General features: G+C 39.2%; 1 protein-coding gene across 4 annotated transcripts in view; it reads left to right on the plus strand.

The window, feature by feature from the left end:
• The window catches only part of Pli (E3 ubiquitin-protein ligase pellino), an 826064-nt gene that overhangs the window by 101613 nt on the left and 698139 nt on the right, over nucleotides 1-26312 (plus strand). The window contains exons 1-2 of one of the 4 annotated variants that reach the window (XM_067140843.2): nucleotides 7472-7687; nucleotides 7786-7823. The exons of 2 other annotated variants lie outside the window; for them this stretch is intronic. In XM_067140843.2, the coding sequence (XP_066996944.1) occupies nucleotides 7813-7823 (11 nt within the window). In that variant the 5' untranslated portion in view covers nucleotides 7472-7687; nucleotides 7786-7812. Of the gene's footprint in view, nucleotides 1-7471; nucleotides 7688-7785; nucleotides 7824-26312 lie in introns of those variants that run through there. One more of the 4 variants, XM_067140841.2, reaches the window with a different exon arrangement.

Here is a 26312-nt window from a genome sequence, read left to right on the forward strand (position 1 = left end):
AATTCCCGACCCCGCCGGGAATCGAACCCGGGGCTCCTGTGATTAAAGGCCAGCACGCTAACCATTTAGCAATGGAACTGGACTTAAAGCGGGTGAATTTTTAAAATGAGCATATCTGCAGTATATCTCAAAAACTTAACATATTACAGAGGTGAGAACTGGTATTTTTAATCTCTCTTCAAAATAAAGTAGCACGTATTTTTTTTTTTCGGAAAAACAATTGAGGGGGTGGGGTAAAATGACTGAGAAAGGGGGTTGAATTACTTTCATTAGGATACTGGTATCTCCAAAACAGAATATATTACAGACGTGAAAGTTGGTATGTGCAATCTCCTTTAAAAATAAAGAAACGCGTACTTTTTGTTTTCGGAAAGTTCACTTAAGAGGGCTGTAAAAAGGACTTAATTAGGAGTTGAATTATTTTTATGAGGATACTTATATTTCAAAATCTGAAGATGTTACAGACATGAAAATTTGTATTTGGAATCTTCTTTAAAAATAGAGAAACACCTAATTTTTTGTTTTCGGAAAATTCATTTAAGGGGGTTGTAAAAAGGACAGAATAAGGGTTTGAATACTTTTTAAGAGGATACTTATATCTCAAAAACTGAAGGTGCTCTGACGATACTTATATGACTAATATTGAAGATTTTTTTTTTTGCTATTGGCTTTACATCGCACCGACACAGATAGGTCTTTTGGCGACGATGGGAGAGGAAAGGGCTAGGACTGGGAAGGAAGCGGCCGTGGCCTTAATTAAGGTGCAGCCCCAGCATTTGCCTGGTGTGAAAATGGGGAAACCACGGAAAACCACCTTCAGAGCTGCCGACAGTGGGGTTCGAACCCATTACCTCCCGAATACTGAATACTGGCTGCACTTAAGCGACTGCAGCTATCGAGCTCGGTACTGAAGATGTTACAGACGCTAAAATTGGTATTTGGAATATCCTGTAAAAGTAAAGGAACACGCATAATTTGTTTTCTGAAAATCCACTTAAGGGGAAGTGCTAAAAGGGGTGAATTTTTAAAAATGAGCGTATGTACATTATATCTAAAAAAATTAACATATTACAGACGTGAAAACTGGTATGTTTAATATATTTAAAAATAAATTAACACGATTTTTGTTGTTTCGGAAAAATCACTTAAGGGATAGGGGTTTGTAAAAAGAACTGAATAAGGTGTTGAATTCTTTTTATGAGGATACTTATATCTCAGAAACTGAGGATGTTACAGACATGGACATTTGTATTTGAAATCTCCTTTAAAAGTAAACACGTATTCTTTTGTTTTCGGAAAATCCAATTAAGGGGAGGGGGATAAATGAATTGAAAGATGAGTTCAGTTCTTTGTTTGAGGATACTCATATCTCGTAAACGAAGGATATTACGGACAAGAACATTGGCATATGAAATCTCCTTTAAAAATAAAGACACACGTATTTTGTGGCAGGGTAGGGAGGGGGGGGGCGGTTGGAATAACTTAAGGTGGGTGTAAAAGGAGTTGAATTCTCTTTATGAGGACACAAATAAGAAGTGGACTTAAAACAATAGACCCCTAAGGGGGTTTTGACTGGGGGGGGGGGGAGAGGAATGAGTACAAAAATATGCATTTATATGAAACAGTGTGAATTATGAAGTTAAAATTTCAAATGATATCCTAGGTGTTAAATAACAGAAGGTTTGAAACAAATTTAACTGCTCGGAAGTTAAATGGGGATTAAGATCCGAACAAATGCATTCATTCCTTCCTCCGAAACGGTTTAACGTATGAAGACAAATTTCCATATAGCGGTATATATTTTAAATCCTAAATGTGAAATAGGAAACTTTTTTTTCGTTCCACCCCTAAAGTGTTAAATGAGGTTATCTCCGTAAACAAAATTAATCATCCCTCCAAAACCGTTTGACGTACAAAGATGTTATTTTACGAGACGGGTATCTTTTATGTCCTAGGTGTAAAATATCGTATACTTAAAAATATTTCTCCTCTAAGGTGTTTAGGTGGTGGTTGACACTCAAAAACACAATATCCATTCTTTCGAAACCGTTTCAAGCACGAACTTTATTTTTTGTGAAGGGTGGTCTTCTCTACCCGAGATGTTAATAAATATTTTAAAACATTCACCCCTTAATAAAGTATTCATTCCTCCATTACTGTTCGACGTACAAAATCAAAATTTCACAGGTTGGTCGCTTTTACATCCTAGAAGTTAAATAATATAGGGTTTAAAACATTCAAATTCCTTCGTATGGGGTTCAAATGGGTTTTGGATCAGAACATCAATAATCATTCCCCCCAAACCGTTTAACGTACGAACTGAGGGGGTATTTTAAAGGCTCAGCTGACAGTGGACTTTCCAAAATGTAAACCTAGGAATAATAACTTTGAGATTAAAACCGTAGCGAAGCACGGGTATCTTGCTAGTGAACAATATGCAGTAACAGGACATTTATTCAGAAAATGTATCTACCAGTATGAAGCAAGCTCTACATTTTTTTTAGTTATGATCATTTTTGCTAGTTTCGTACATAAGACATCCCTTTGAAATATTTCATTATGAATAAAGTTCTATTTTTCAGTTTACTCGTGAATATTATTGAAAACGTCATACATAGGACTCGTTCAAAAATGTATTTGAGAAACAAGCAATATTAGTGTCCTGTTTTTTTCGGTTTGTTTTCATTTCACGTCTGTGTTCATGATATCCATGCTCCCCCCGCAAATATTACCCGAAGTCGGCGCGCCTGCCTCATCCTCTCGGACGCGCAGGTCTTCTATAGAGCCTCTTCAATTATGCTTATGCAAGTTTGGATTGCGGAAATAAATTGATATAGTGTATATTCGCAGATTCAGATTCAGAAACAGCTGTAAAACTTCCCAATGGCAAAACGAAGGCAGACATGTTAGTGGAAAACATATTAACATCTAGAATTATCAGTCATTTTGTTAATTTCCTGAAATCCCCTGAAAGTATCAAGTGGACTGATGGAAGGAACAGGTGTTCACCCGAACTCTTAAAATCAGAGCTTCGAATTCTAGTAAATTTCGGCATGCCCTGCAATGAGTTGTAACCTACTAAAGAATAACAGTAGATTGCTAGATAAAGTTAAATCAGTTTCAAAATACCGAAGTGTTACGCAGCAATAGGGTTTAAGACATAAATGTGCGTAACTTTTGATCGAAAATGGCATTTGTTAAAATTTATGAAGGCATGAGTTATTTAAAAATACAGTATGGTAATGAAAAATCTTCCTTCTTATTTAAAAAAGTAACAATCCTAGTTCAATATCCCCGCAACTACTGCCGGTCTGAAGATACGCCAAAGTTCTGAAATATTACCTTGGGAAAGTAATCCTTACTTTCGCAGTGGATTGCTGATACGAATCACTCGCATTTAAGCACTCTTAAATGCCAACTGACAGCTGAATTTCGATCCCAGAACGTTGAGGAAAGGAGGTGATAGTCTGTGCTACGCAGCCGGCCTCAAGACGATGAGAAAATTAATAAGCTCCTTCGTAGCCAGTAGTGAAATTGTGAAACGCATTCTCATTTAATTATTTGTAATTTTAAATTACGTTTTGTTTATAGTTCATAGGTATCTAGACAGCTGTCGTAGACTGATTAAGTTGCTATCATTCTTGCATATTTGGGATAATTATAGCGTGAATTCTCTTGTGGAACTGCGTTTCTCCGTCGTAGTTGACATGACATGATATGTAGGTATGCTGAGTATTGAGCCCGAAGGCTGATTTAATCCTCAAGAGATCCACCATTAGCTGCCATAGATTGCCTAGGCATCACTGAAGAGGCATAGTACGGAAATGAGGAGTGAGGTAGTTTCTTGTTGGTTTCTTCATACGCCAGAAGTTACTGTTCTATATCAGTCTGCCAAGCCCACTGGCCCTGGGAGCGACATTTTCACACCATACATAACAGGGAGTGACTACATGTCACTTTCATGTTGGCAAAAGCCAAGGATGAGACTTAGGCAGGTCAATGAAAGTAAATTTGTTCTAGCCCCTACCAGAAGACAGTAAACACTAGGTCTTGGCAGGTACTTAGGTTTCAGCAATTTTAACATATTATCATTACTACAATATTATGTTCCATTGATTACTGTCACCAATGTATTTTAAAACAAGGGGTCCAGAAAATAGATCTCAGAGAATTAGAGTAGGCGAGGCTTTATCTGACCCTGTAATAATTAAGAGGGGAATTCCTCAAGGCAGTATATTATTGGACCTTTATGTTTTCTTATTTATAGGCCTATATATAAATGATATGAGTAAAGAAGTGGAATCAGAGATAAGGCTTTTTACGGATGATGTTATTCTGTATAGAGTAACAAATTACAAGATTGTGAGCAACTGCAAAATGACCTCGATAATGTGATATGGACAGGGGGCAATGGTACGATGATAAACGGGGTTAAAAGTCAGGTTGTGAGTTTCACAAATAGGAAAAGTCCTCTCTGTTTTAATTACTGCGTTGATGGGGTGAAAGTTCCTTTTGGGGATCATTGTAAGTATCTATGTGTTAATATAAGGAAAGATCTTCCTTGGAGTAATCACATAAATGGGATTGTAAATAAAGGGTACAGATCTCTACACATGGTTATGAGGGTGTTTAGGGGTTGTAGCAAGGATGCAAAGGAGAAGCTATGTAAGTCTTTGGTAAGACCCCAACTAGAGTATGGTTCCAGTGTATGGGACCCTCACCAGGATTACTTGATTCATGAACTGGAAAAAGAAATCCAAAGAAAAGCAGCTCGATTTGTTCTGAAGGATTTCCGACAAAAGAGTAGCGTTACCAAAATGTTGCACAGGGCGAGTTGGCCGCGCGGTTAGGGCCGCGCAGCTGTGAGCTTGCATCCGGGAGATAGTAGGTTCGAACCCCACTGTCAGCAGCCCTGAATATGGTTTTCCGTGGTTTCCCATTTTCACACCAGGCAAATGCTGGGGCTGTACCTTAATTAAGGTCACGGCCGCTTCTTTCCAACTCCTAGGCCTTTCCTATCCCATCGTCGCCATAAGACCTATCTGTGTCGGTGCGACGTAAAGCAAATTGTAAAAAAGAAAAAAAGTTGCAAAGTTTGGGCTGGGAAGACTTGGGAGAAAGAAGACGAGCTGCTCGACTAAGTGGTATATTCCGAGGTGTCCGCGGAGGGATGGCGTGGAATGACATTAGTAGACGAATAAGTTTGAGTGGTGTCTTTAAAGGTAGGAAAGATCACAATATGAAAGTAAAGTTGGAATTCAAGAGGACAAATTTGGGCAAATATTCTTTTATAGGAAGGGGAGTTAGGGCTTGGAATAACTTACCAAGGGATGTGTTGAAAAAATTTCCAATTTCTTTGAAATCATTTAAGAAAAGGCTGGGAAACAACAGACAGGGGATGTGCCACCTACGCGACTGCCCAAAATGCAGATAAGTATTTATTGATTGATTGATGACAACTTCGTGTTTCCCGTGCACATACCATCTCCAAAATAATAGAAGTAATACAACTCATGATTTATTTCTCTTTTTTTTCTTCCACGTGAATACATTTCTTTAGAGTAATTATGGTACGTCATCTTCCGGGGATTATAAAAGACTAACCTAACCCCATTGCACTACAGCCCTGAAGGGCTTTAGCCTACCAAGCGACCGAAGGCCTGCAGATTACGCAGTGTCGTGTGGTCAGCAAGACGAATCTTCTCAGCCGTTATTCTTGGCTTTCTTTATAAATGACTACTATGATATAATAATAATAATAATAATAATAATAATAATAATAATAATAATAATAATAATAATAATAATTGTTTAACGTCTTTCCAGTGCCTCTGGATTTTAAGAGGCGTAGTGTTTGCCCCGGAATTCTTTAAGGTGCCGGAAGGACTGGGAGTTTTCGAACCCGCAGTCAAGGAAATAAGATTGATTAACCGTCTGAGTGGGGGAGATAAGCACTCACAAAAGCATTGATCACCAACACTTCTTTATGAAATTAATTTTTCATTTTCCATTTGCAGATTTCACCGAAAATTGCATTTTTATAAAATCTGAATTTGTAGTCAATCAAATGCAAAATTTTCTGTTAGAATAGAGTTATTCTAACTTTCTCTGTAGTTCATATGAGCACATGCATATTTTTTCTTGCGTAAAATGTTCTATATTGTATACTTATAATAATAAACTTTGCAGTTTTGTAAGGAGACCTAGAAGAACGTATACCCTTTGAACTCATGATCTTCTATGGGTGTATGAATAGTTATCTGCCTGCTGTCATTTCTTGATAGATACAGTACTTTTGCATCCTTCTCTTGGCACAGGCCAGAACAAAGTCTAGCTTCCACTGAAGTCCCAGTCTCATCCGTTGCTGTGACAATATGTTAGCTGCTGGGGTATGGGTGGTGCTGAGTGATGACTAACGTTCGGATGATAAGGCAAAGTCATATTTCTTTCCTGATCTCATTTTACCGGAAATCTGAAGAATAAGTGTGAATGATGGGTCCCTGGCCCAGTCTGAAGCAATTTTATGTTGCATATAATTGCATATTTTGGCCATTTTTTATTCTTTTGGTCAAATTTTGCTTATTTTAGTTATATAGGGTCATATTTAGTTATATTTTGAGCATTTGTATTTAAATTGAGGCGTCGGTTTCAAGAAGATGCATGTCATCTGCGTCGAGTTTCAAACACAGGCTTTCGAAATTCTGTAGTAGATATATTTTTCTTTTCCAGAAAAAAATAGGTTCAGCAGACATGATTCTGTGAAAGAGATGCAGTATGGACTACGCCGACAGATACCAAAAAGCATGCTAATTCTTCGTTTCTTGTTCTCTTTCTAGAAAAACCGAGTGAGAACTGAGTCTCAAGATTATGATACTGAATGACTGTAGGCCTAAAAAGTTTTAAAATACAGCAGCTCTGTCAGTTTGCATGATTAAATGTGTATGCTGTATTATCGCTAATCATGTTTAATGTTGGTAATAAGTGACTCTAATATTTGCCAGTTATCCCTAAAATGCATAAGTTATATTTTAATTTTTTAGGTCATATTTGCTTGCATATTTTGTACATCTTTAGGTCATAAACTTCCTAACCCTAGTGATGACATTCAGAGCGTCCGAGTGTTATGAAAGGTGTTGCTCGTAGGGTTAGTTGTGCTACAATAGCACTGCCTGGCCGAGTGAGGATTGCCTAGTACGCCTCATTTTGGTACTGCCATTGGTTTTTGTGGTTTTCCTATAACTACATAGCCTTTGGCGGTGCTATTTGAGGATCCAACCAGCCTCTGGGCTGATGACCTAACAGACAGGCAGATGGATGGTTACGAAACATCCTGTGTGTTTGTATTAAGTTGTTGGGTTGTGAGCCCTACATTTGTTTACAGCTTGCAGCCAATCATGGTTTGCTGTCAGTGACCCACAACGCTTCGCGAAATGTCCGGTAGATGTCTCGAGAGTGGCGCACAGCTGTTTTCACTGCCACGCTTAGCAGTTTCGTCGATTCAGTAGTGGAGCTTTCTGTGAAAGTGGCGTGGGGCAGTATTTTCGCCAGTGAGCTCTTTCTGTTCGTCAGTTCGCTCGGTTTACGTTAGTGTATAGTGAAGTGGATGTATCAGTGTGTTATTATGTGTTAAGATGTGTTTAAACATGGAGCACGATCTAGAGGAATTCGAACATCGAGATATTAACAGGCTAGTTAAATTTTAGTTCCCCATATATTTTGCTTCTTTTTTTGGTACTGCCAGTTATAATAATCATACTAAGTTTAATAATATTAATTTCCCGATAGACTTTCATCTTTGGAATAAAGTCAACAATGGTTATAAGGTAAGAATAATATTTTGTTTCTTTGTGGTTAATACATAGTGTTTTCCTTGGCTATTTGAAATCCTGTGTCGAAGTGCATTTTCAGAGAAATATCAGATTTGAGCCTAAGTTTCGTCATTAGTTCTTGGTTCCCCTGTTTATCTGTGCGTGCTAATGAAATCTCAGTTTGACGAGTCGATGAATCATCAGTTTGCGTTTACTTTTTAACATTTGTCTTAAATAGTATGTGTTTATAATGTGCAGTTTTTTTCCGACTTTAATTCAGTCTTCCTCCTATGTTATTTGCGTGTTTCTAGGAGAAATAATTTTGTATTTACTTCAAAGTTTTCTCTTGTTAATAACACAAAGAAAATAATATTCAAGTCAGGGGCTGAATATTTGTTAACCACTGATTTAAACTATATTATACATTGCTTGTGTTGTTCCTTTGTTGATTGTACTCAGTAGTTGGCAGACTCTTAAAATGGAGGAAAGTTCGTGGTGTGTCGTATGATAGTTTTATTTCGTAACATTAGGAGTGTTTTGCTGGAGAAAGAAATTAATGCAGTCCCTGAATAACATAAACACACGCCACTTTTACCGTATTCCTTCGTATGGTACATACTGTTTATGCTTGGCCTCGTTCACTTTCTCGTAATTTCCCAGGCGATTACAGTTACTGTTGAGACCGTTATTGCAACAGTATTGTAGATCAGTGTTGTCTGCTTACTTTCAGTTAGTCACGGCCAAATTCGTCACTGACCGACTTACTGTTAAGCCAGGACTGTTCGCTTCGTGGCTTGTGATCATACCTCAGAAGTAAAGTAAACTTATATTATTCTTATTCATTTTGTTTATGGAGCTTTCATCCTGTTTGTGGAGATTTGTTTTTCTTTTCTTCAAAAGTGAATGGGTAATTTGCTATTTTCCCTTTAAAACATTTGTACTAATTAGTACCGTTCAGCGTACTGCTAGAGAAAAAGTAATTTTTGCTAGTGGGCTAATTTGCTTTCCAGGCGTTTAACGAAGATGAGGCACTTACTGGTTTTATTATAAAGGGTAATTAGATAATGATAGTATGTGGTGATCCTTTCGTTTTTCAAACTTTACATTATAATAATTATAATTTCGTGTGGCTATTTCTAGCCGAGTGCAGCACTTGCAAGGCAGACCCTCCGATGAGGGTGGGCGGCATTTGCCATGTGTAGGTAACTGCGTGTTATTGTGGTGGAGGATAGTGTTATGTGTGGTGTGTGAGTTGCAGGGATGTTGGGGACAGCACATGCACCCAGCTCCCGAGCTATTGGAATTAACCAATTAAGGTTAAAATCCCCGACCCGGCCGGGAATCGAACCCGGGACCCTCTGAACCGAAGGCCAGTACGCTGACCATTCAGCCAACGAGTCGGACAAACTTTACATTTACCCACATAGTGATTTTTTTATTTACACTTTACCTTTACCTAGTGATTCAAAGTTCAAAATTCAGAGAAGGGCCAATTTTTCCTCTTTATTGTTGTGTGTTGCTCTACCTATAGGCCGATACATTTTCATTATTGACTTTAAAAGGCCTTTCAGTGTTCAGTCTGCAAGCCTCTGTGAATTTACCGAACACCTCCACAATCCTAAAATTGTAATCAGCACTATGGGCTTGTTTAGTTCCTTAGCTTACGTCTTAACTTTAAATCATTAGAAACTGAGTAACAGTGGTTCATTTTGACAGCCTTTATCTCATTCTGAGTACCCACCTCCCATTGTTCCCGTCTATTCTTACCAGTGATCATTCTCGCTACTTCCATGGCTATTACTACTTACTTTCTTTCTTTCTTAATCTGCTTACCCTCCAGGGTTGGTTTTTCCCTCGGACTCGGCGAGGGATCCCACCTCTAGCGCCTCAAGGGCAGTGTCCTGGAGCTCCCGACTCTGGGTCGGGTGATACAACTGGGAAGGGTGACCAGTACTTCGCCCAGGTGGCCTCACCTGCTATGCTGAACATGGGCCTTGCAGGGGGATGGTTATATTAATGTTGTCGTTTTTTAGAGCAGTGTATACTCTATATTTATAGGCTTATAGTCAACATCGTTTGATTTTGGGAATATTGGAAGGGATAGACAAGGAAGAGGGAAGGAAGCGGCCGTGGCGTTAAGTTAGGCACCATCCCGGCATATGCCTGGAGGAGAAGTGGGAAACCACAGAAAACCACTTCAGTTGACCTCCCGAGGCTGAGTGGACCCCATTCCAGTCCTCGTACCACTTTTCAAATTTCGTGGCAGAGCCGGAAATCGAACCCGGACCTCCGGGGGTGGCAGCTAATCACACTAACCACTACACCACAGAGGCGGACGGCTATTACTTCTAACTTATGAATACGATATCCAGAGTCCACCCGGCTTTCACTCCCGTACTCCAGAGTTTGTTCGAAAACAGACTGGTGTAAATATAGTTTTGTCCTCGAGCCGACTTCTTTCCTACAGAATACTGTTGAGCACAACTGCGAGTTTACTGCATTTGCTTTACTGCACCTTGATTTAATCTCACTAGTTATACTACCATCCTGAGAGAATACACATCTTAAATACTTGAAATGATCTACCTGTTCCGGTATTGTATACCCAAACTCACATTGAGTTCTCTTAGGTTTCTTCCCTACTTACATCACTTTAGTCTTGGAAAGGCTAATTTTCATATACTTGTTGCACCTATTTTCAAGTTCTAAGAGATTGGATTGCATATAATTTACAATTTCGTGTGGCTATTTCTAGCTGAGTGCAGCCCTTGTAAAGCAGACCCTCCGACGAGGGTGGGTGGCATCTGCCATGTGTAGGTAACTGCTTGTTACTGTGGTAGAGGATAGTGTTGTGTGTGGTGCGTGAGTTGCAGGGATGTTGAGGACAGCACAAACACCCAGGCCATTGGAATTAACCAATGTAGGTTAAAATCCCCAACCCGGCGGGAATCGAACCCGGGACCGTCTGAACCGAAGCCAGTACGCTGACCATTCAGCCAAAGAGTCGGACATTGGATTGCATGCTTTCAGCACAATCTACCAATAAGACCAAGTCATTGGCACAGGCCAAAGTGGTTACTACATATCCACCTAGCTGAATGCCTCCCTGCCATTTAGTACCTGTCAGAAGATGTAAACAATGAACAACAAATCTGATTACATACGGCCGTGTCTAAAATTGCGTACCCTGAACCAAGAACGCATTCTATCATCAATTTTCACTGCAGCTCAACATAAATGCCTTTGATTGCTTGTAATAATATATCTTTAATCCCATTATCCCCCCAGTATGGTTAACATCCTTTCCCTCAGTACCAGTACTCTGCCATAGTCCTTCTCTAGATCTACGAAGCATAAACATAGCTGTCTGTTCCTGTCTTACCATTTTACAGTTACCTGGCACATACTGAAATTCTGATCCTGACAGCCCAGCTGTGTTCTGAGAACACATTGGTTCTCATCTTACTCTCAACCGTTGATCACACCCTCTCTTCCAAAATTCCAGTGAACACCTTGCCTGATATACTGATCAATGAAATACCTCAGTAGTTGTTGCAGTCCTTCCATTTTGTTCGTCAAGTTGTGTCCAAGGATTCCCTTGTCTGTCAAATGGAAATGGGACTCTGTCTGTAACTCTCATAGGTAGGAAGCTTGCTTAAAATTTTGTGAGCTTAGTAAATTCTGTGAGTCAGGATACTGCTCCACTTACACTTAGTCCCACTAAGAATCTCTCCTCTTGCAGGTTAGGGACCACTGGTGGAGTGTATAGTCCTAGTCACCTGAGCACAACGAGGGCCATGACTTGGAATATATCCGAGATGCCCACTCCGATTCCATAGCATCTGGTATCCAGACTCTCAGTTCCACTTACTAGGCCACTTAGCCACTGCCCATGGTTCACAAACTATTTTGTGGGAAGCAACCCACACCACGGTCCTTTATGTGGTGTAAACTGCAATAACACGCAACCAAAGTATGAACATGCAGTATTGCAAGCTGTGAATTGTCATTACAGTTTCTTTTCAGTTAATGTAACTTTCTTCCATAAATAAACTACAGTAATCTCCTTTGCCCTCTGGCACAGAAAAACAGTGAGTTTGTCAATTTGAATTGCACGCCTGGAAGTAACAAAGTAACCTCGTTTTCTCAAAAAAGGAAAATATTATTCATCAATCAGGTTGTGCCATTGTTCTTTATATAACACAAAGAGCATCACTGATTTTATTGTTGGAGTAATTTAGATATGCCCTGTATACTTCTTGTGTTGATCCTTCTTCCTTGCATTATCTCAGTTGTTCACCAAACTAAGAAATATGCCCGTTATACCAGTAATCTCTTCTTATTGGTGTTAATAATACATGCCTAAAGCCAGATTTTGTTTAGAAAGAGGTTGTGTTGCATGACATTGAGTCTATCACATTGTAATTTAAATGAAATGTCTTCAATTCTTGGGTAGATAAGGCGACCTGCACATCATTGCTGGTGTTAGGAAACTTTGCTCTCTGTGTATGTGTGTATGTATGTATGTATGTACGTATATATGCGGAAGAGTTTGTGAACTGTCTGACATGTACTAACTTCAAACTGAAACACAGACTCAGAATTGATAGTTCCAATGCGCTGTAGACTGTTCATGAACCAGTTTGCTGACTGGCAAGGCAAGAGCAAGAGTTGTTAATTGGAGGCATGTGCAGTAAACCAAAATGATGGTGAACTGTGAATTGTGGTCCATAGCTGTGAACAGCTGATCCTTACATCAACATATGGTGGGGGCAGATGACATATTAAATAAATAAAAATAAAATAACTATATGAAGGCAATTCTGATGTTTTTATGGACTTCGAATCCAGTGAAGATGGTCTCGAGATACATTACAATATCACAAAAGCAAACAACGAAAATTATTTAGGCAAGTTCTATAAATTTTTTATTTATTTGTAATTATGTTTAAATATACTATTTGATGTTGGTGAAATTACGCTTGAGGAAGTGGAAAGGATGGTAAATAAACTCCATTGTCATATAGTACTGAAATAACTATTTTATTGACCAAAATTTTCCTTCTTTTGCTCTAGAAGGTTGTTCATGGTGTGGGTTACTGTATAGTCACGTCCTAGTTCGTGAACCATGGGCAATGACTGCGTGTTCTAGTAAGTGGTCCTGAGAGTCGGGATACCAGTTGCTATGGAACGGGAGTGGGCATCTCGGACATATTCTGAGTCATGGCCCTCCTTGTGCTCAGGCGGCTTGGACTATAAATCCACCGTGGTCCCTAACTCGTTAGAGGAGAGATCCTCACTTGGACTATGTGTAAGTAGGGTAGCATCCTGCTTTATGAATTTACAGTGCTCAGAACAAGCCTCGGACCTATAGGAGTAACGGAGTCCCACACCCATTTGACAGGTGAGGGACTCCTTGGAAACAGGTTGGCGAACAAAATGGAATTTGATGGGGAGCTATCAATATTAATGGGGCTTATGGGAGAAAGAAAGTAGAACTGGCTGAGTCAGCAAAGAGGATGCATCTGGGTGTGCTAGGAGTAAGTGATATTCGGGTAAGGGTAGATAACGAGGAAGAGATAGGAGATTATAAAGTGTACTTGACGGGCGTTAGAAAGGGAAGGGCAGAGTCTGGGGTAGGAATACCATTGCACGCAACATAGTTTCTGTTAGGCACGTAAATGAGCGAATGATGTGGGTAGATTTGCAGTTGGAGGAATTAGGATCAGCTGTGTGTAGAGATGGGAAAAAGCGAACATCTTGGTGGAATGATGAAGTGAGAGCAGCCTGTAAACTTAAAAAGAAGGCTTATCAGAAATGGCTCCGAACAAGGGCTGATACAGACAGAGAATTGTACGTGGATGAAAGACACAGAGCGAAACATATAGTTGTTGAATACAAAGAGAAGTCTTGGAAAGATTTTGGAAATAACCTGGAAAGGCTAGGTGAAGCAGCAGGGGAAACCTTTCTGGACAGTAATAAAGAATCTTAAGGAAGGAGGGGAAAAGGGAAATCAGCAGTGTTGTGGGTAATTCAGGTGAACTCGTAATAGATCACAGGGAATCACTGGACAGGTGGAGGGAATATTTTGAAAATGTTCTCAGCATAAAAGGAAATCTTTCTGGTGGTGTTGTGAACAACTGAGCTAAAGGGGGGGGGGGGGGGGAGGAAAATGATGTTGGTGAAATTACGCTTGAGGAAGTGGAAAGGATGGTAAATAAACTCCATTGTCATATAGCAGCAGGAATAAATGAAATTAGACCTGAAATGGTGAAGTATAGTGGGAAGGTAGGGATGAAATGGCTTCATAGAGTAGTAAGATTAGCATGGAGTGTTGGTAAGGTACCTTCAGATTGGACAAAAGCAGTAATTGCACCTATCTATAAACAAGGGAACAGGGTGTATTGAAACAACTATCGAGGTATCTCATTGATTAGTATACCAGGCAAATTATTCACTGGCATCTTGGAAGGGAGGGTGCGATCAATGGTTGAGAGGAAGTTGGATGAATACCAGTGTGGTTTCAGACCACAGAAGGGCTGTCAGGATCAGATTATCAGTATGCACCAGGTAATTGAAAAATGCTACGAGAGGAATGGGCAGTTGTGTTTGTTTTGTAGGTCTAGAGAAAGCGTATGACAGGGTACCGTGGGAAAAGATGTTCACCATACTCGGGGACTATGGAATTGAGGGTAGATCATTAAAAATCAATCAAGGGCATTCATGTTGGCAATTGGGCTGCAGTGAGAATTGATGGTAGAATGAGCTCTCGGTTCAAGGTACTTACAGGGGTTAGACAAGGCTGTAATCTTTCACCTTGACTGTTCATAGTTTACAAGGATCATCTGCTGAAAGGTATAAAGTGGCAGGGAGGGATTCAGTTAGGTGGAAATGTAGTAAGCAGTCTGGCCTATGCTGATGATTTGGTCTTAATGGCACATTGTGCCAAAAGCCTGCAGTCTAATATCTTGGAACTTGAAAATAGGTGCAATGAGTATGGTATGAAAATTAGCCTTTCGAAGATTAAATTGATGTCTGTACGTAAGAAATTCAACAGAATTGAATGTCAGATTGGTGATACAGAGCTGGAACAGGTAGATAATTTTAAATATTTAGGTTGTGTGTTCTCCCAGGATGGTAACATAGTGAGATTGAATCAAGGTGTAGTAAAGCTAATGCACTGAGCTCGCAGTTGCGATCGGCAGTAGTCTGTAAGAAGGAAGTTGGCTCCCGGACGGAACTATCTTTACATCGGTCTGTTTTCAGACCAACTTTGCTTTACGGGAGCGAAAGCTGGGTGGACTCAGGATATCTTATTTATAAGTTAGAAGTAACAGACATAAAAGTAGCGAGAATGATTGCTGGTACAAACAGGTGGGAACAATGGCAGGAGGGTACTCGGAATGAGGAGATAAAGGCTACTTTAGGAATGAACTCGATGGATGAAGCTGCACGCATAAACCAGCTTCAGTGGTGGGGTCATGTGAGGCAAATGGATGACGATAGGTTACATAGGAGAATAATGGACTGTGTTATGGAAAGTAAGAGAAGTAGAGAGAAACCAAGACGAGGATGGTTTGACTCCGTTTCTAAAGATTTAAGGGTAAGAGGTATAGAACTAAATGAGGCCACAGCAGTAGTTGCAAATAAAGGATTTTGGCAACTTTTAGTTAAATCACAGAGGCTTGCAGACTGAATGCTAAAAGGCATAACAGTCTATAATGATAATGTATAGTACGCGCACCTTTTAGCAATACATAAACACCCTAGTGCTGAATCGGTCGACCTCGAGTATCTTTGAGATTCGTATTCAGTGGCGTATCCTGGAATCTCCACTGAGGCATGCAACTAGTAACCATGCAGTTAACACAATGTATTAAGTAAATTTCAATTCTACTCACCCTAATTACATGTAGGTGAACTCGAGCCAAACAGTTTCACTGTAAGTTTCTGGATTGAACGTGCGTACTCAATTCTTGTTTTCTGTTTTTAAATTTACGAGGGTCCGCCTCTGTGGTGTAGTGGTTAGTGGGATTAGCTGCCACCCCCGGAGGCCCGGGTTCGATTCCCGGCTCTGCTGGAACGGGGTCCACTCAGCCTCGGGAGGTCAACTGAGTAGAGGTGGGTTCGATTCCCACCTCAGCCATCCTCGAAGTGGTTTCCCACTTCTCCTCCAGGCAAATGCCAGGAAGGTACATAACTTCAGGCCACGGCCGCTTCCTTCCCTCTTCCTTGTCTATCCCTTCCAATCTTCCCATCCCCCGCAAGGCCCCTGTTCAACATAGCAGGTGAGGCAGCCTGGGCGAGGTACTGGCCATCCTCCCCAGTTGTATCCCCCGACCCAGAGTCTGAAGCTCCAGTACACTGCCCTTGAGGCGGTAGAGGAGGGATCCCTCGCTGAGTCCGAGGGAAAAGCCAACCCTGGAGGGTAAACAGATTAAGAAGAAGAAGAAATTTACGAGGGAAGGTAGATGTCTCCCGGCTTTAACTATTTGAATCTTTTCATCAAACGAACGGCCAGTAAATGGCTTTTCAAACTGATTTACAATTATGTCCGTTTTAGACTCATCCATCGTTAATACCACATGTGCGCAAAATATAACAAAACATCGAAAACACAATGAATTAACTCGCTAGTTAGCCACAACTCAAGCACTGGAGGTAAGTCACCCCAGTGGCATTGGTCAGTTTCGTCACATTGGGTTCTCGCCGGGGGGTAAAGATGCCGACTTTCTCCAAGTTGCTAACAGATGGCAGACGGTAGCACGGGTATGGGGTGACAAATTCTGACCAAGTTTCAATTGCAGCGACATCGTTCGGAGGGATTCAGAACTACGTCTGCCACTGAATGCAATTTTAAGATTGAATGCCTTTCATCCTTAACTCCTGCATTCGCTGTCTCTTCCTTCCTAGAGTGGAGTAGACGGCGAGACTACACCAGCACCACACGTAGTCAGGCAACGGAACTAGTACAGTTGCGCGGACCTTTTGAACTTCTGAGAGATGAAAACGTTAATATTTGACTTGAAACAACCTAAAATCGTACATCAGACAGTTCTTTGTGTTATCGTAACGCATGCAATGAATGCCTTGCATTCAAGGAGAATACGCCCCTGTTCGTATTGGCAACATTTGAAACACAAACTATGAATCGCTTATTCATCGCTGTGCAACATCTGGCGTACACTTTACATGCTCGTACTGTTGTTGTCTACACAGCAAATCCAAACTATAGAATTCATGCTAGCAACAAGATTCGTATCGCAAAATGTTATATTTATTTATTTATTTATTAGATACAGCCTATGGAGGGCCATTTTACACTAATAATATTAACAACAATAATTAACAATTTTAACAGTAACAATGTGACGACAATGACAACGGTAACTGGCAAGTGTCGGTTTCAGAAATTAGGAAGAAGAAAGGTCAAGGGTTGGTGGGACGGAAGAAAGTGAAAACCTGGAGAGGACTTCAAAGGAATCTTTTAATTTTTTTTTTTTAAGGATGAGCAAGGTGTGAATATGTCGATATCGGGTAGTGAATTACCAAGTGTAGGGAGACGGTGGAAGATAGAGCGTTGTTGTAAGGTTAGGCGCGGATGGGACACATGATGGTTGCGTGTAGGGCGGGGAGGAACGTGTATAGGGAAGTATGTATGTGTGACACAGTTGTTGGCGTAAGATAATAAATGTTTAGAAAATTCATATCGATCGATCATGTTATTGATTCAATTCAGATTTCATTTCCATTCAGTTGGCAGTATAACAGGAACAGGGAGTGCTCCCTCCTTACTCCTCACCCCCGTACAAAGTAATATCGCTAAAAGGTGCGCGGGCTATATGTTTCTCTAGAAGAAACGGTGCCTCGCTATGATAAGGAAATGTTCAAGGAGGAGCATTTTCCCGTTACTATGGAGGTAAATTAACTGAAAATATTGCAGGAAGATATGAAATAGTGGCCAGTACAAACAGCAGTCTGCCAGTATGGAAAACTTTCTGCACTGAGCCAGGTTTGTCTGTAGCTGTTATTAAAATAATTGGTAGTTTTGCTTTTCTAGCAAAGGTTCTCATTTCCCTATTCATCATCGGGCATTAGATTGCAAGTTTCTGGGATGTTGCAGACAGATTGGACATTTCTCTGACCTTTCTGCATAGAATTGTCACACAGCTGTTAGTCTATATTAGCAACTTATTTCCACATGCCATAACATGGCCTGCAGAGGGTGAAGAAGTAAATATTGAGCACCATTTTAGAGAAAATTGTTTTCCAGGAGTTGGTGGTGCCTTAGATCTGGCTGCCACATTGAAATTGATCAACCAGCTAATGATCGTGACTCATATGTAATTGGAAAAGGACACTACCATATTTCAGACAGGTATATTTTATTTATCAAGGTATGTCTTGATAGAAACCACAGTTAATGAATTTTGACATACCAGTACAGCATTCGGTCATTTGTAATACTTTCAATTTTCAGGTGCAAGCAATTCGGGACCACGGGCGGTAAATATTGGATGTGTTTCTATGTTATTGTGTTTCTGTTCATGATAGGAGAATATTTAGAAATTCACCACTTTGCAATAATTTAGAAGAGTAATGTTGCCCATATTATCTTTTAGGTGACAGTAGATATCCTCTAAAGAGGAATTTACTAACCCCTTTCAGAGACAAAGGCCAATAATTTAATGAATATCAAATTAATTACAGTGTGAGACTGGCTAGAAGCAGATGTCGTTAGGCGTTCATGCAGAAGTGACTAAGTCCATTTTTTACCAGTTTGAATTAAATGCACTACTGTGGTAAAGAAAACACATTCTACATGATGTGATGATCGTTATGTTAATAGAATGAACCATTTTGGGGGTACATTTACCCTGCCCTCTAATTGTACATTTCATTAGAGCAGCTTGCATTCTTCATAATATTCCTGTCACCCGGCGATTTGGCCATGTGGTTAGGGGCGCGCAGCTGTGAGCTTGCACCCAGGAGATAGTGGGTTCTAGCCCCACTATCAACAGCCCTGAAGATGGTTTTCCGTGGTTTCCCATCTTCACACCAGGCAAATGCTGGGGCTGTACCTTAATTAAGGCCACGGCCGCTTCCTTCCCACTCCTAGGCCTTTCCTCTCCCATCGTCGCCATGAGACCTATCTGTGTCGGTGCGACGTAAAAAAAAATTGTAAAAAAAAATCTTTCAACAAGGAATTTATATGATTCAATGAAGATGTCTGGGATAATGAAATACCTCAAGGTCACTTCCACCTGGAGTATGGGGAGGGCTTCAATGATGACAGGGATGCAGCAGTGATAAGAGAGCTTTATTGTAGGGATCAGTCATCATTAATATGCATTTACGGCTGTCACCTAGGTGGCAGTTCTTCTATCAGTTGTTTTCCTTGTATTTTCTTAAATGATTTCAGAGGACTCTGGAATTTGTCTAACATTTCCCTTGATAAATTATTCTAATCCTAATTACTCATCTTATAAATTAATATTTGGTCTAATTTGTCCTCTTGACTTCCAACTTTAACTTCATACTGGCACTTGTACCCATTCTTTGCATGGGAATTTGCAGTGGATTACATGTTTCCTTCAGGAATTTATGCAAAATAACATGGCTCTATTCACACGTTTAATGCAACATGATAAAATTGTTTTCCTACGAAAGCTTGTGGCAGTAACATGAAATATGATGAAGTTGAACAAAGTGGAGACATAATAAGGATGATTGTGAACTTATTGTAAGGTACAGTTCCTGGACCGAAGTTGTGCGAAATTCTCCGTGGTTCCCAGGTTGCATATTGTATCTCTGATCACTGGCGTGGTTCTCTGACATGAATGATATCGTCCATAATATCTGTCCTACCGAAAAGAGTAAAATGGCTCTTCAGTTTTTGGCAGTACCAACCTTGAAGTGACATGCACGACATTTCCCACGGGGCTTGGATTGTAAATTCAACTATTCATGATCTTCTGCATTATTATCCGTCATAGGATAAACACGTACATATAAGAAACTAGCAAGATACCCGTGCTTCGCTACGGTATTATACTGAAATTTATAATTGAATGCTTATTGTTTTAGATATATAGTCCGCCGAAATTCGCGATCTGACTCGTTTTCTGCGAAAATTCGCGATCTGAATCGTTTTCTAATAGATTACGGCAAGTTTCCTCCCATTTTTCAATCTTTCTTTCCAGCAATCGATTTCGTACTTCCCGGGCTAGATCCAGTTGGGTCCCTAAATCTTTGCCATCTTTTCCTGTAAGCATTTTTAATATGGATCAAATCCTTCAGATCATCCGGCGTGGTGTCGTCTTGAGTGCCTTGGCGGTACTGACCCCTCGGTCGGACTGCATTCTTAGTCATTACCCGTCCAGGACCCGTCTCCAGCGCGGTCCGCACATTTGACGACGGTCCAGATTATTATTATTATTATTATTATTATTATTATTATAGATGTTCTGGACCCCATAGCAAGATGCAAGACCGCTACTTGGCGGTAAATTACATCTGCTGCAATCGTCATTGTTGACAATGTGACCAGCACCATTGTCGCGCCTAGGCAAGTGTGCGGGATTTCTGGCGATACGAATGACATACTTCCGTGCATTATTGACCTTATTATAGAGGTGAACAATTTGGCGGGCAATCTCATTCCTATCGTTTATTTCAAATGTGTTTACATTTTTATTTATATGCCAGGAGAATCTACTGTAATCTAAGAACGTTCTCCGAAGGAAAAGATGGCTGTTGAAAACGAACCCAGGAAAGATTAAAAATGATCGGTTTATGATCAGAATAAGTACATCGAAAATCTACAGTCTGTTTCCAGTCATTCGACAGTATCAGGAATGGAATGAACAAGCCCCCAGCTAGCGGTGAGAATAGGAATTGTGCCGGCTGCCGAGGCCTGTCGCACTCCTCTGGGGAAATGATCGATGAATGACAAATGAAATGAAATATTGGACAGTGCTGCTGGAATGAATGATGGCAGGGAAAACCGGAGTATCCGGAGAAAAACCTGTCCCGCCTCCGTTTTGTTCAGCACGAATGTCACATGGAGTGACCGGGATTTGAACCATGGAACCCAACTGTGAGAGGTCGGCGCGCCGCCTGGGCAACGGAGGCTCCTTATTAAGTACATTATGAACAGTAAAATCAATTGGTCTCACCTCCTATTACACCCCACTGCCGTTAAGTTTATTTACCCCTCCGCCCCCCCCCCCCAAAGAAATTAAAAGAAGGCGCGTTTCTTTAAGTTTAAAGGAGATTCCAATGTTCACGTCTATTACCTTCAGTTTTGAGATATAAGTATCCCCATAAGAATAATTGACTTTTTTCACTTCCTTTCACACTCCCCCCACCCTAAGTGAATTTTCCGGCAAAATATACTTCTTTCTTTAATTTGTCACTCCTGTTTAACCGCCATTAATTCGATTTTCCAAAAAAAAAAAAACACGTTTCTTTATTTTTAAAGAAGATCCCATATACAAATTTTCAGTTCTGTAATATCTTCAGTTTCTGAGATATATGTATCTTCATTAAAGGCATTCAACCCATTATTCACCCTTTTATACCCCTCCTATTGGGATTTATAGAAAACAAAAAATATGTGTTCCTTTATTCTTAAAGGAGATTCTGAATACCAATTTTTACATCTGTAAACTTTGAAAGTTTTAAGCTGTAGACACGCTCATTTTAAAAATTCACCCCCCTTTTCTCCCCCCATTATTTCGATTTTCCAAAAACGAAAAAATACCCGTTTCTTTATTTTTAAAGTAGATCCCAAATACCAATTTCCAGGTCTGTAATATCTTCAGGTTCTGAAATATAAGTAGCCTCATTAAAGGCATTCAACCCCTTTTCCACCCTTTCTATTGGTATTTTCCGAAAACAAAAAATACATGTTTCTTGATTTTTAAAGAAGATTCTAAATACCAATTTTTGCATCTATAAACTTTAAAAGTTTTGAGATAGCCTATAGATGCACTCATTTTAAAAATTCACTCCCTTTTTCACTCCCCCCCCCCCATTAATTGGTTTTCCAAAAAAACTCGTTCCCTTATTTATAAAGGAGATCCCAAATACAAATTTTCAGGTCTGTAATGTCTTCAGTTTCTGAGATAGAAGTATCCTAAGGCATTCAACCCGTTTTTCACCCTTTTCCCCCCTCCTATTGGAATTTTCTGAAAACAAAAAAATGCGTGTTTCTTTATTTTTAGAAGAGATTCTAAATACCAGTTTTTACATCTATAAACTTTAAAAGTTTTGAGATATAGATACACCCATTTCAAAAATTCACCCCCTTAGCGAAGGAATATCCAAAAATCCTCCCTTAGCAAGCACCCACATTGTAATATAAATGTATCCTCAAAATTTCATTTCTTCATGTCCAGTAATTTTGGCTCGGCGATGATGAATCAGTCAGTCTTGACAAGTTTATATATATAGATAAATTGTCAAAATGGTCCGCCTTTTCAATACACTATATCAAGTAAGCGATATTACATCAGTCTTGGGACTAGTTTCAGTCACCTAGTGACTGTCTTCAGCCAAATAAAATTGAAGAGATTATGTGATAACTAAAATATATGTATTACAGACAAATACAATGTTGCAGGAATAATAACATTAAGTTACATATAATAACACAATTTATGGTTATGATCTTCTTTTCATGATATGGTGTCTTTTAAGTTCACTTAGGGCCTCAGGCAAAGAAGTATATCTGGAAATGATAGCCAGAATTAGGAATGAATAAACATACAGAAATGAAATTAAAAAGGAGAGAAATTATTTATGAGAGTTTTCTCCTTTTTAATTTCAATTATATCCATATCCAAATCTGTTCTTGTATGAGTACTCTAAATATGAAGTTTTTTAGAGATATCACCAATAGTGTAACCTGCTCCTGGATGAGTATACTGTAATTATGAAGTTTGGTTGAGATCTATTCAACTGTTTACCTGTGATGGTGGAACAAAGAGACCGACAAAAAAGCTAAAAACTACTTATACGATCTTCATTTGACATAAAATGGACAAATATATCAAAATTTGGCAAAATAAACATTACAGAAAACGGACCCCGTACAACTGTATTTATAAGCTTATGATCTTGCCTACCTTTTAAAAGCTCCTCTTAAGGTTATTCATACTAATGTCATTCCACGCCATTCCACTACTAACAGATAGGAACATACCACTTAGTCGAGCAACACGTCTCCTTTCTTCCAAGTCTTCCCAGCCCAGAGATAATGGTGCAGTGTTTTAAAGGGGGGAATTAAGTTGGCATTTCATTTGTACCAGGCAAGAGGACCTTTGTATATAACAAACTCACGTACATACATATTACTCGCAAAACTTTTAGTGATACATCTTTTGTACGAGGGTGAGGAGTATGGAGGGAGCTAGCCTGGTTCCAGCAATACTGGCAACTGAATGTAAATGAAATCTTAATTGAATCTATAATATGATTGATCAATGGGAATTTTCTAAACCTTTATTATCTTAAGCCAACAACTGTGTCACACACACACATATCTATATAGCTATAGCATTTCTCTATGTGAATCTTGTTCCTAGCGATTCATAGTTTGTGTTCAGAGGTTGCCAATGTGAGTCTCGAAGATTGCCGACTTCTACCGATTCAGCACTAGGGAGTCCAGGTATCACTAAAAGTTTTGTGAGTAATACACGTGTCTTCACTGTAGGTGTAGGTTGTTATGCCTTTCGGCGTTCAGTTAGCAAGCCTGTTAATTTCATGATTGCCTCCACAGTTCTCATGTTTGTAGCTAGCTGTTTGACCTGGTGTAGTTCCATACCTATAATCTTTGAATTACTAGAAACTGAGTCCACACATCATTGTCTTCATTCAGTATCTTTTATTAGGTATACCATCACCTTGGGAGAATATGCATCCTAAGTACTTGAAGTGATCTACCTGTTCCAGTCTTGTATTCCCAACCTGACATTCAGTTCTCTTAGGTTTCTTAAACTACTGACATCTTCGAAAGGCTAATTTTCATATTGTACTCGTTTCTCCTATTTTCAAGTTCCAAGAGATTGGATTGCACGCTTTCAGCACAATCTGCCATTAAGACCAAGTCGTCGGCATAGATCAAACTGCTTACTACATTTCCACCTGGCTAAATTCTTCCCTGCCATTTCATAACTTTCAGTAGATGATCCATGTAAACTATGAACAACAAAGGTGAAAGATTACAGCTTTGTCTAACCCCTGGAAGTGCCTTGAACCAAGAACTCATTCTATCATTAATTCTCATCACTGCCTAATTTTCAACATACATGCCTTTGATTGCTTTAAATAATTTACTGTTAATCTCATAATCCCCCAGTGTGGTTAACATTCTTTCCTTGGTACTCTTGTCATATGGCTTCTCTATATTTGCAAAGCATAAACATAACTGTCGCTCTTGTACCATTTGTACAGTTACATGGCACATTCTGGATATCTGGTACTAATAGCCCCTCTGTGGTCTGAAACCACACTGGTTTTCAACCAACTTACTCTCATGCACTGACAGCACACTCCCTTCCAAAATTCCAGTGAACACCTTGCCTGGTAGGGGGACCTGGGGGTAATTAGAACATTATCATATAAATACCAAAAAGTAACTCATGGTATTTCTGCATTCCCACACATTATAGTGTGTTACTCAATTTGTGCAAGAGTTTTTTTCTAATTACCCTATCAATTTTTTATTTTATTTTCCTACATATGGTATTTATATGATAATGTTCTAATCATCCATGTTCTAATTACCCCGGGTCCCCTATACTGATCAGTGAAATACCTCATTAGTTATTGCAATCCTTCCTGTTCCCATGCTTATAGATAGGTGCAATTATTGCTTTCTTCCAATTAGAAGGTGCCATACTAACATTCCATATTAATCTTATTATTCTGTGAAGCAATTTCATCCCTGCTTTTAAAGTATACTTCACCATTTCTAGTCTAATTTCATCTGTTCCTGCTGCTTTTAAGACAATAGACTTTATTTACCATTCTTTTCCACTTCCTCAAATGTAGTTTTACTGATATCATTGCCCTCGTCCCTGTGAGCTTGGTTGTTGGTGATGACATGAGAAGGATTTCCTTGTACACTGAGTAGATTCCCAGAAAATATAAATTTCATGTTTCTGTATTGGCAGCTATCTTTGGCAGTTATCTTTAAATCACTATAATAATGGTTTATTGTTGAACAGTATCCTTATTCAATACCGTATGGTTAATGTGAATTTAAAAACATTTAAGAACATTTTAACATTCATAATATCATTCTCACTTTAGTTTTAATTGTTTTTAACTACTATATGTATTGTCAGTTTAAGCAGTTTACTGAAGATAATCCAATTAGAATCAAAACGTGTATTATTGTGACGAATGTGAACATTATCCTGATCTTTACATACTGCTGACTGAATACTTCTGCCTTTTGTAAGTCTTTGCATGTTATATACATTCCCTTTGTTTGTTAATGATCCCAGGAATATCCTTTCTGGAACCTGTTTCTGTCTTGAAGGTTATATGGCCGAAATTATTTTTCGATTTTGGTGAATAGTCTGTTAGCACCAATGAAAGGTACTGATTATTGAAGTGATCCTTTTAATCTTAATCCTGTAATTGTACTACTTTGTGTAATGCTGTCCACATATTCTTCTTTGGGTGTGCCAGCACTCTATATGATGGTGTTTTAGGTATTCAAATTATTACATTCGGAAGCCTAGAAGAGAGTGAGAAATGTCCCACTGAATGCAACATATGGCTCAAATCCTGAGAATCAGGATGTCTGCATCTCATTTTTCCAGATGACATTCTCCTACTCACACTGACTCCTGCCAGTATGCAGGGTAGTATAAATGAAGTGGTAAATTCCTGTGAAGATTGGAATTTAAAATTTTAATACACAGAAGAGAAAGTTAATGAGATGTAAGAAAAAGGCTATAAATTATCAAGGAATGAAAACATGGTGGATGGGTGAGGTAAAATTAAAAGTTAAAAAATACAGTACCTGGTCATGCTAATAAGTGGAAATGGAAAATGATCAGAACAGATAAAAATATCAAAACTAAACAGTATGAGTGCATTGTCAGCTGTTAATATGTTAGATAATTGTCAAACTCTGAGTACTGTGTATATAAAAATATATTTAATGCAGCAGTTAACTTATGTCTAAGGTATTGTACAGAGCAGAGCTCTGGGTAGTTGACGAAAAAGTTTCTGCACTTGAGGTAATCACAAGTATCATTGCTAAATTAATAGCGGGATTACCCGGTTGTACGGCCACTTTTGGAGTATGAATACCAGTCACTGTATGTGTGACTTGAAATATAAGAGAGTCACACACATTTTGGCGAATTCCACATTCCCATGGCTCTGATCACAATATCAAGAGGTACCTAAGAATAAGACCTTGTTTGCTTTTTTTTTTTTTTTTTTTAAAAAGCATTTGTAAATCAACTAAGCGCTTCCACA

This window comes from Anabrus simplex, chromosome 2 (genome assembly GCF_040414725.1).
Source record: "Anabrus simplex isolate iqAnaSimp1 chromosome 2, ASM4041472v1, whole genome shotgun sequence".
In the NCBI taxonomy this organism is placed as follows: domain Eukaryota; kingdom Metazoa; phylum Arthropoda; class Insecta; order Orthoptera; family Tettigoniidae; genus Anabrus; species Anabrus simplex.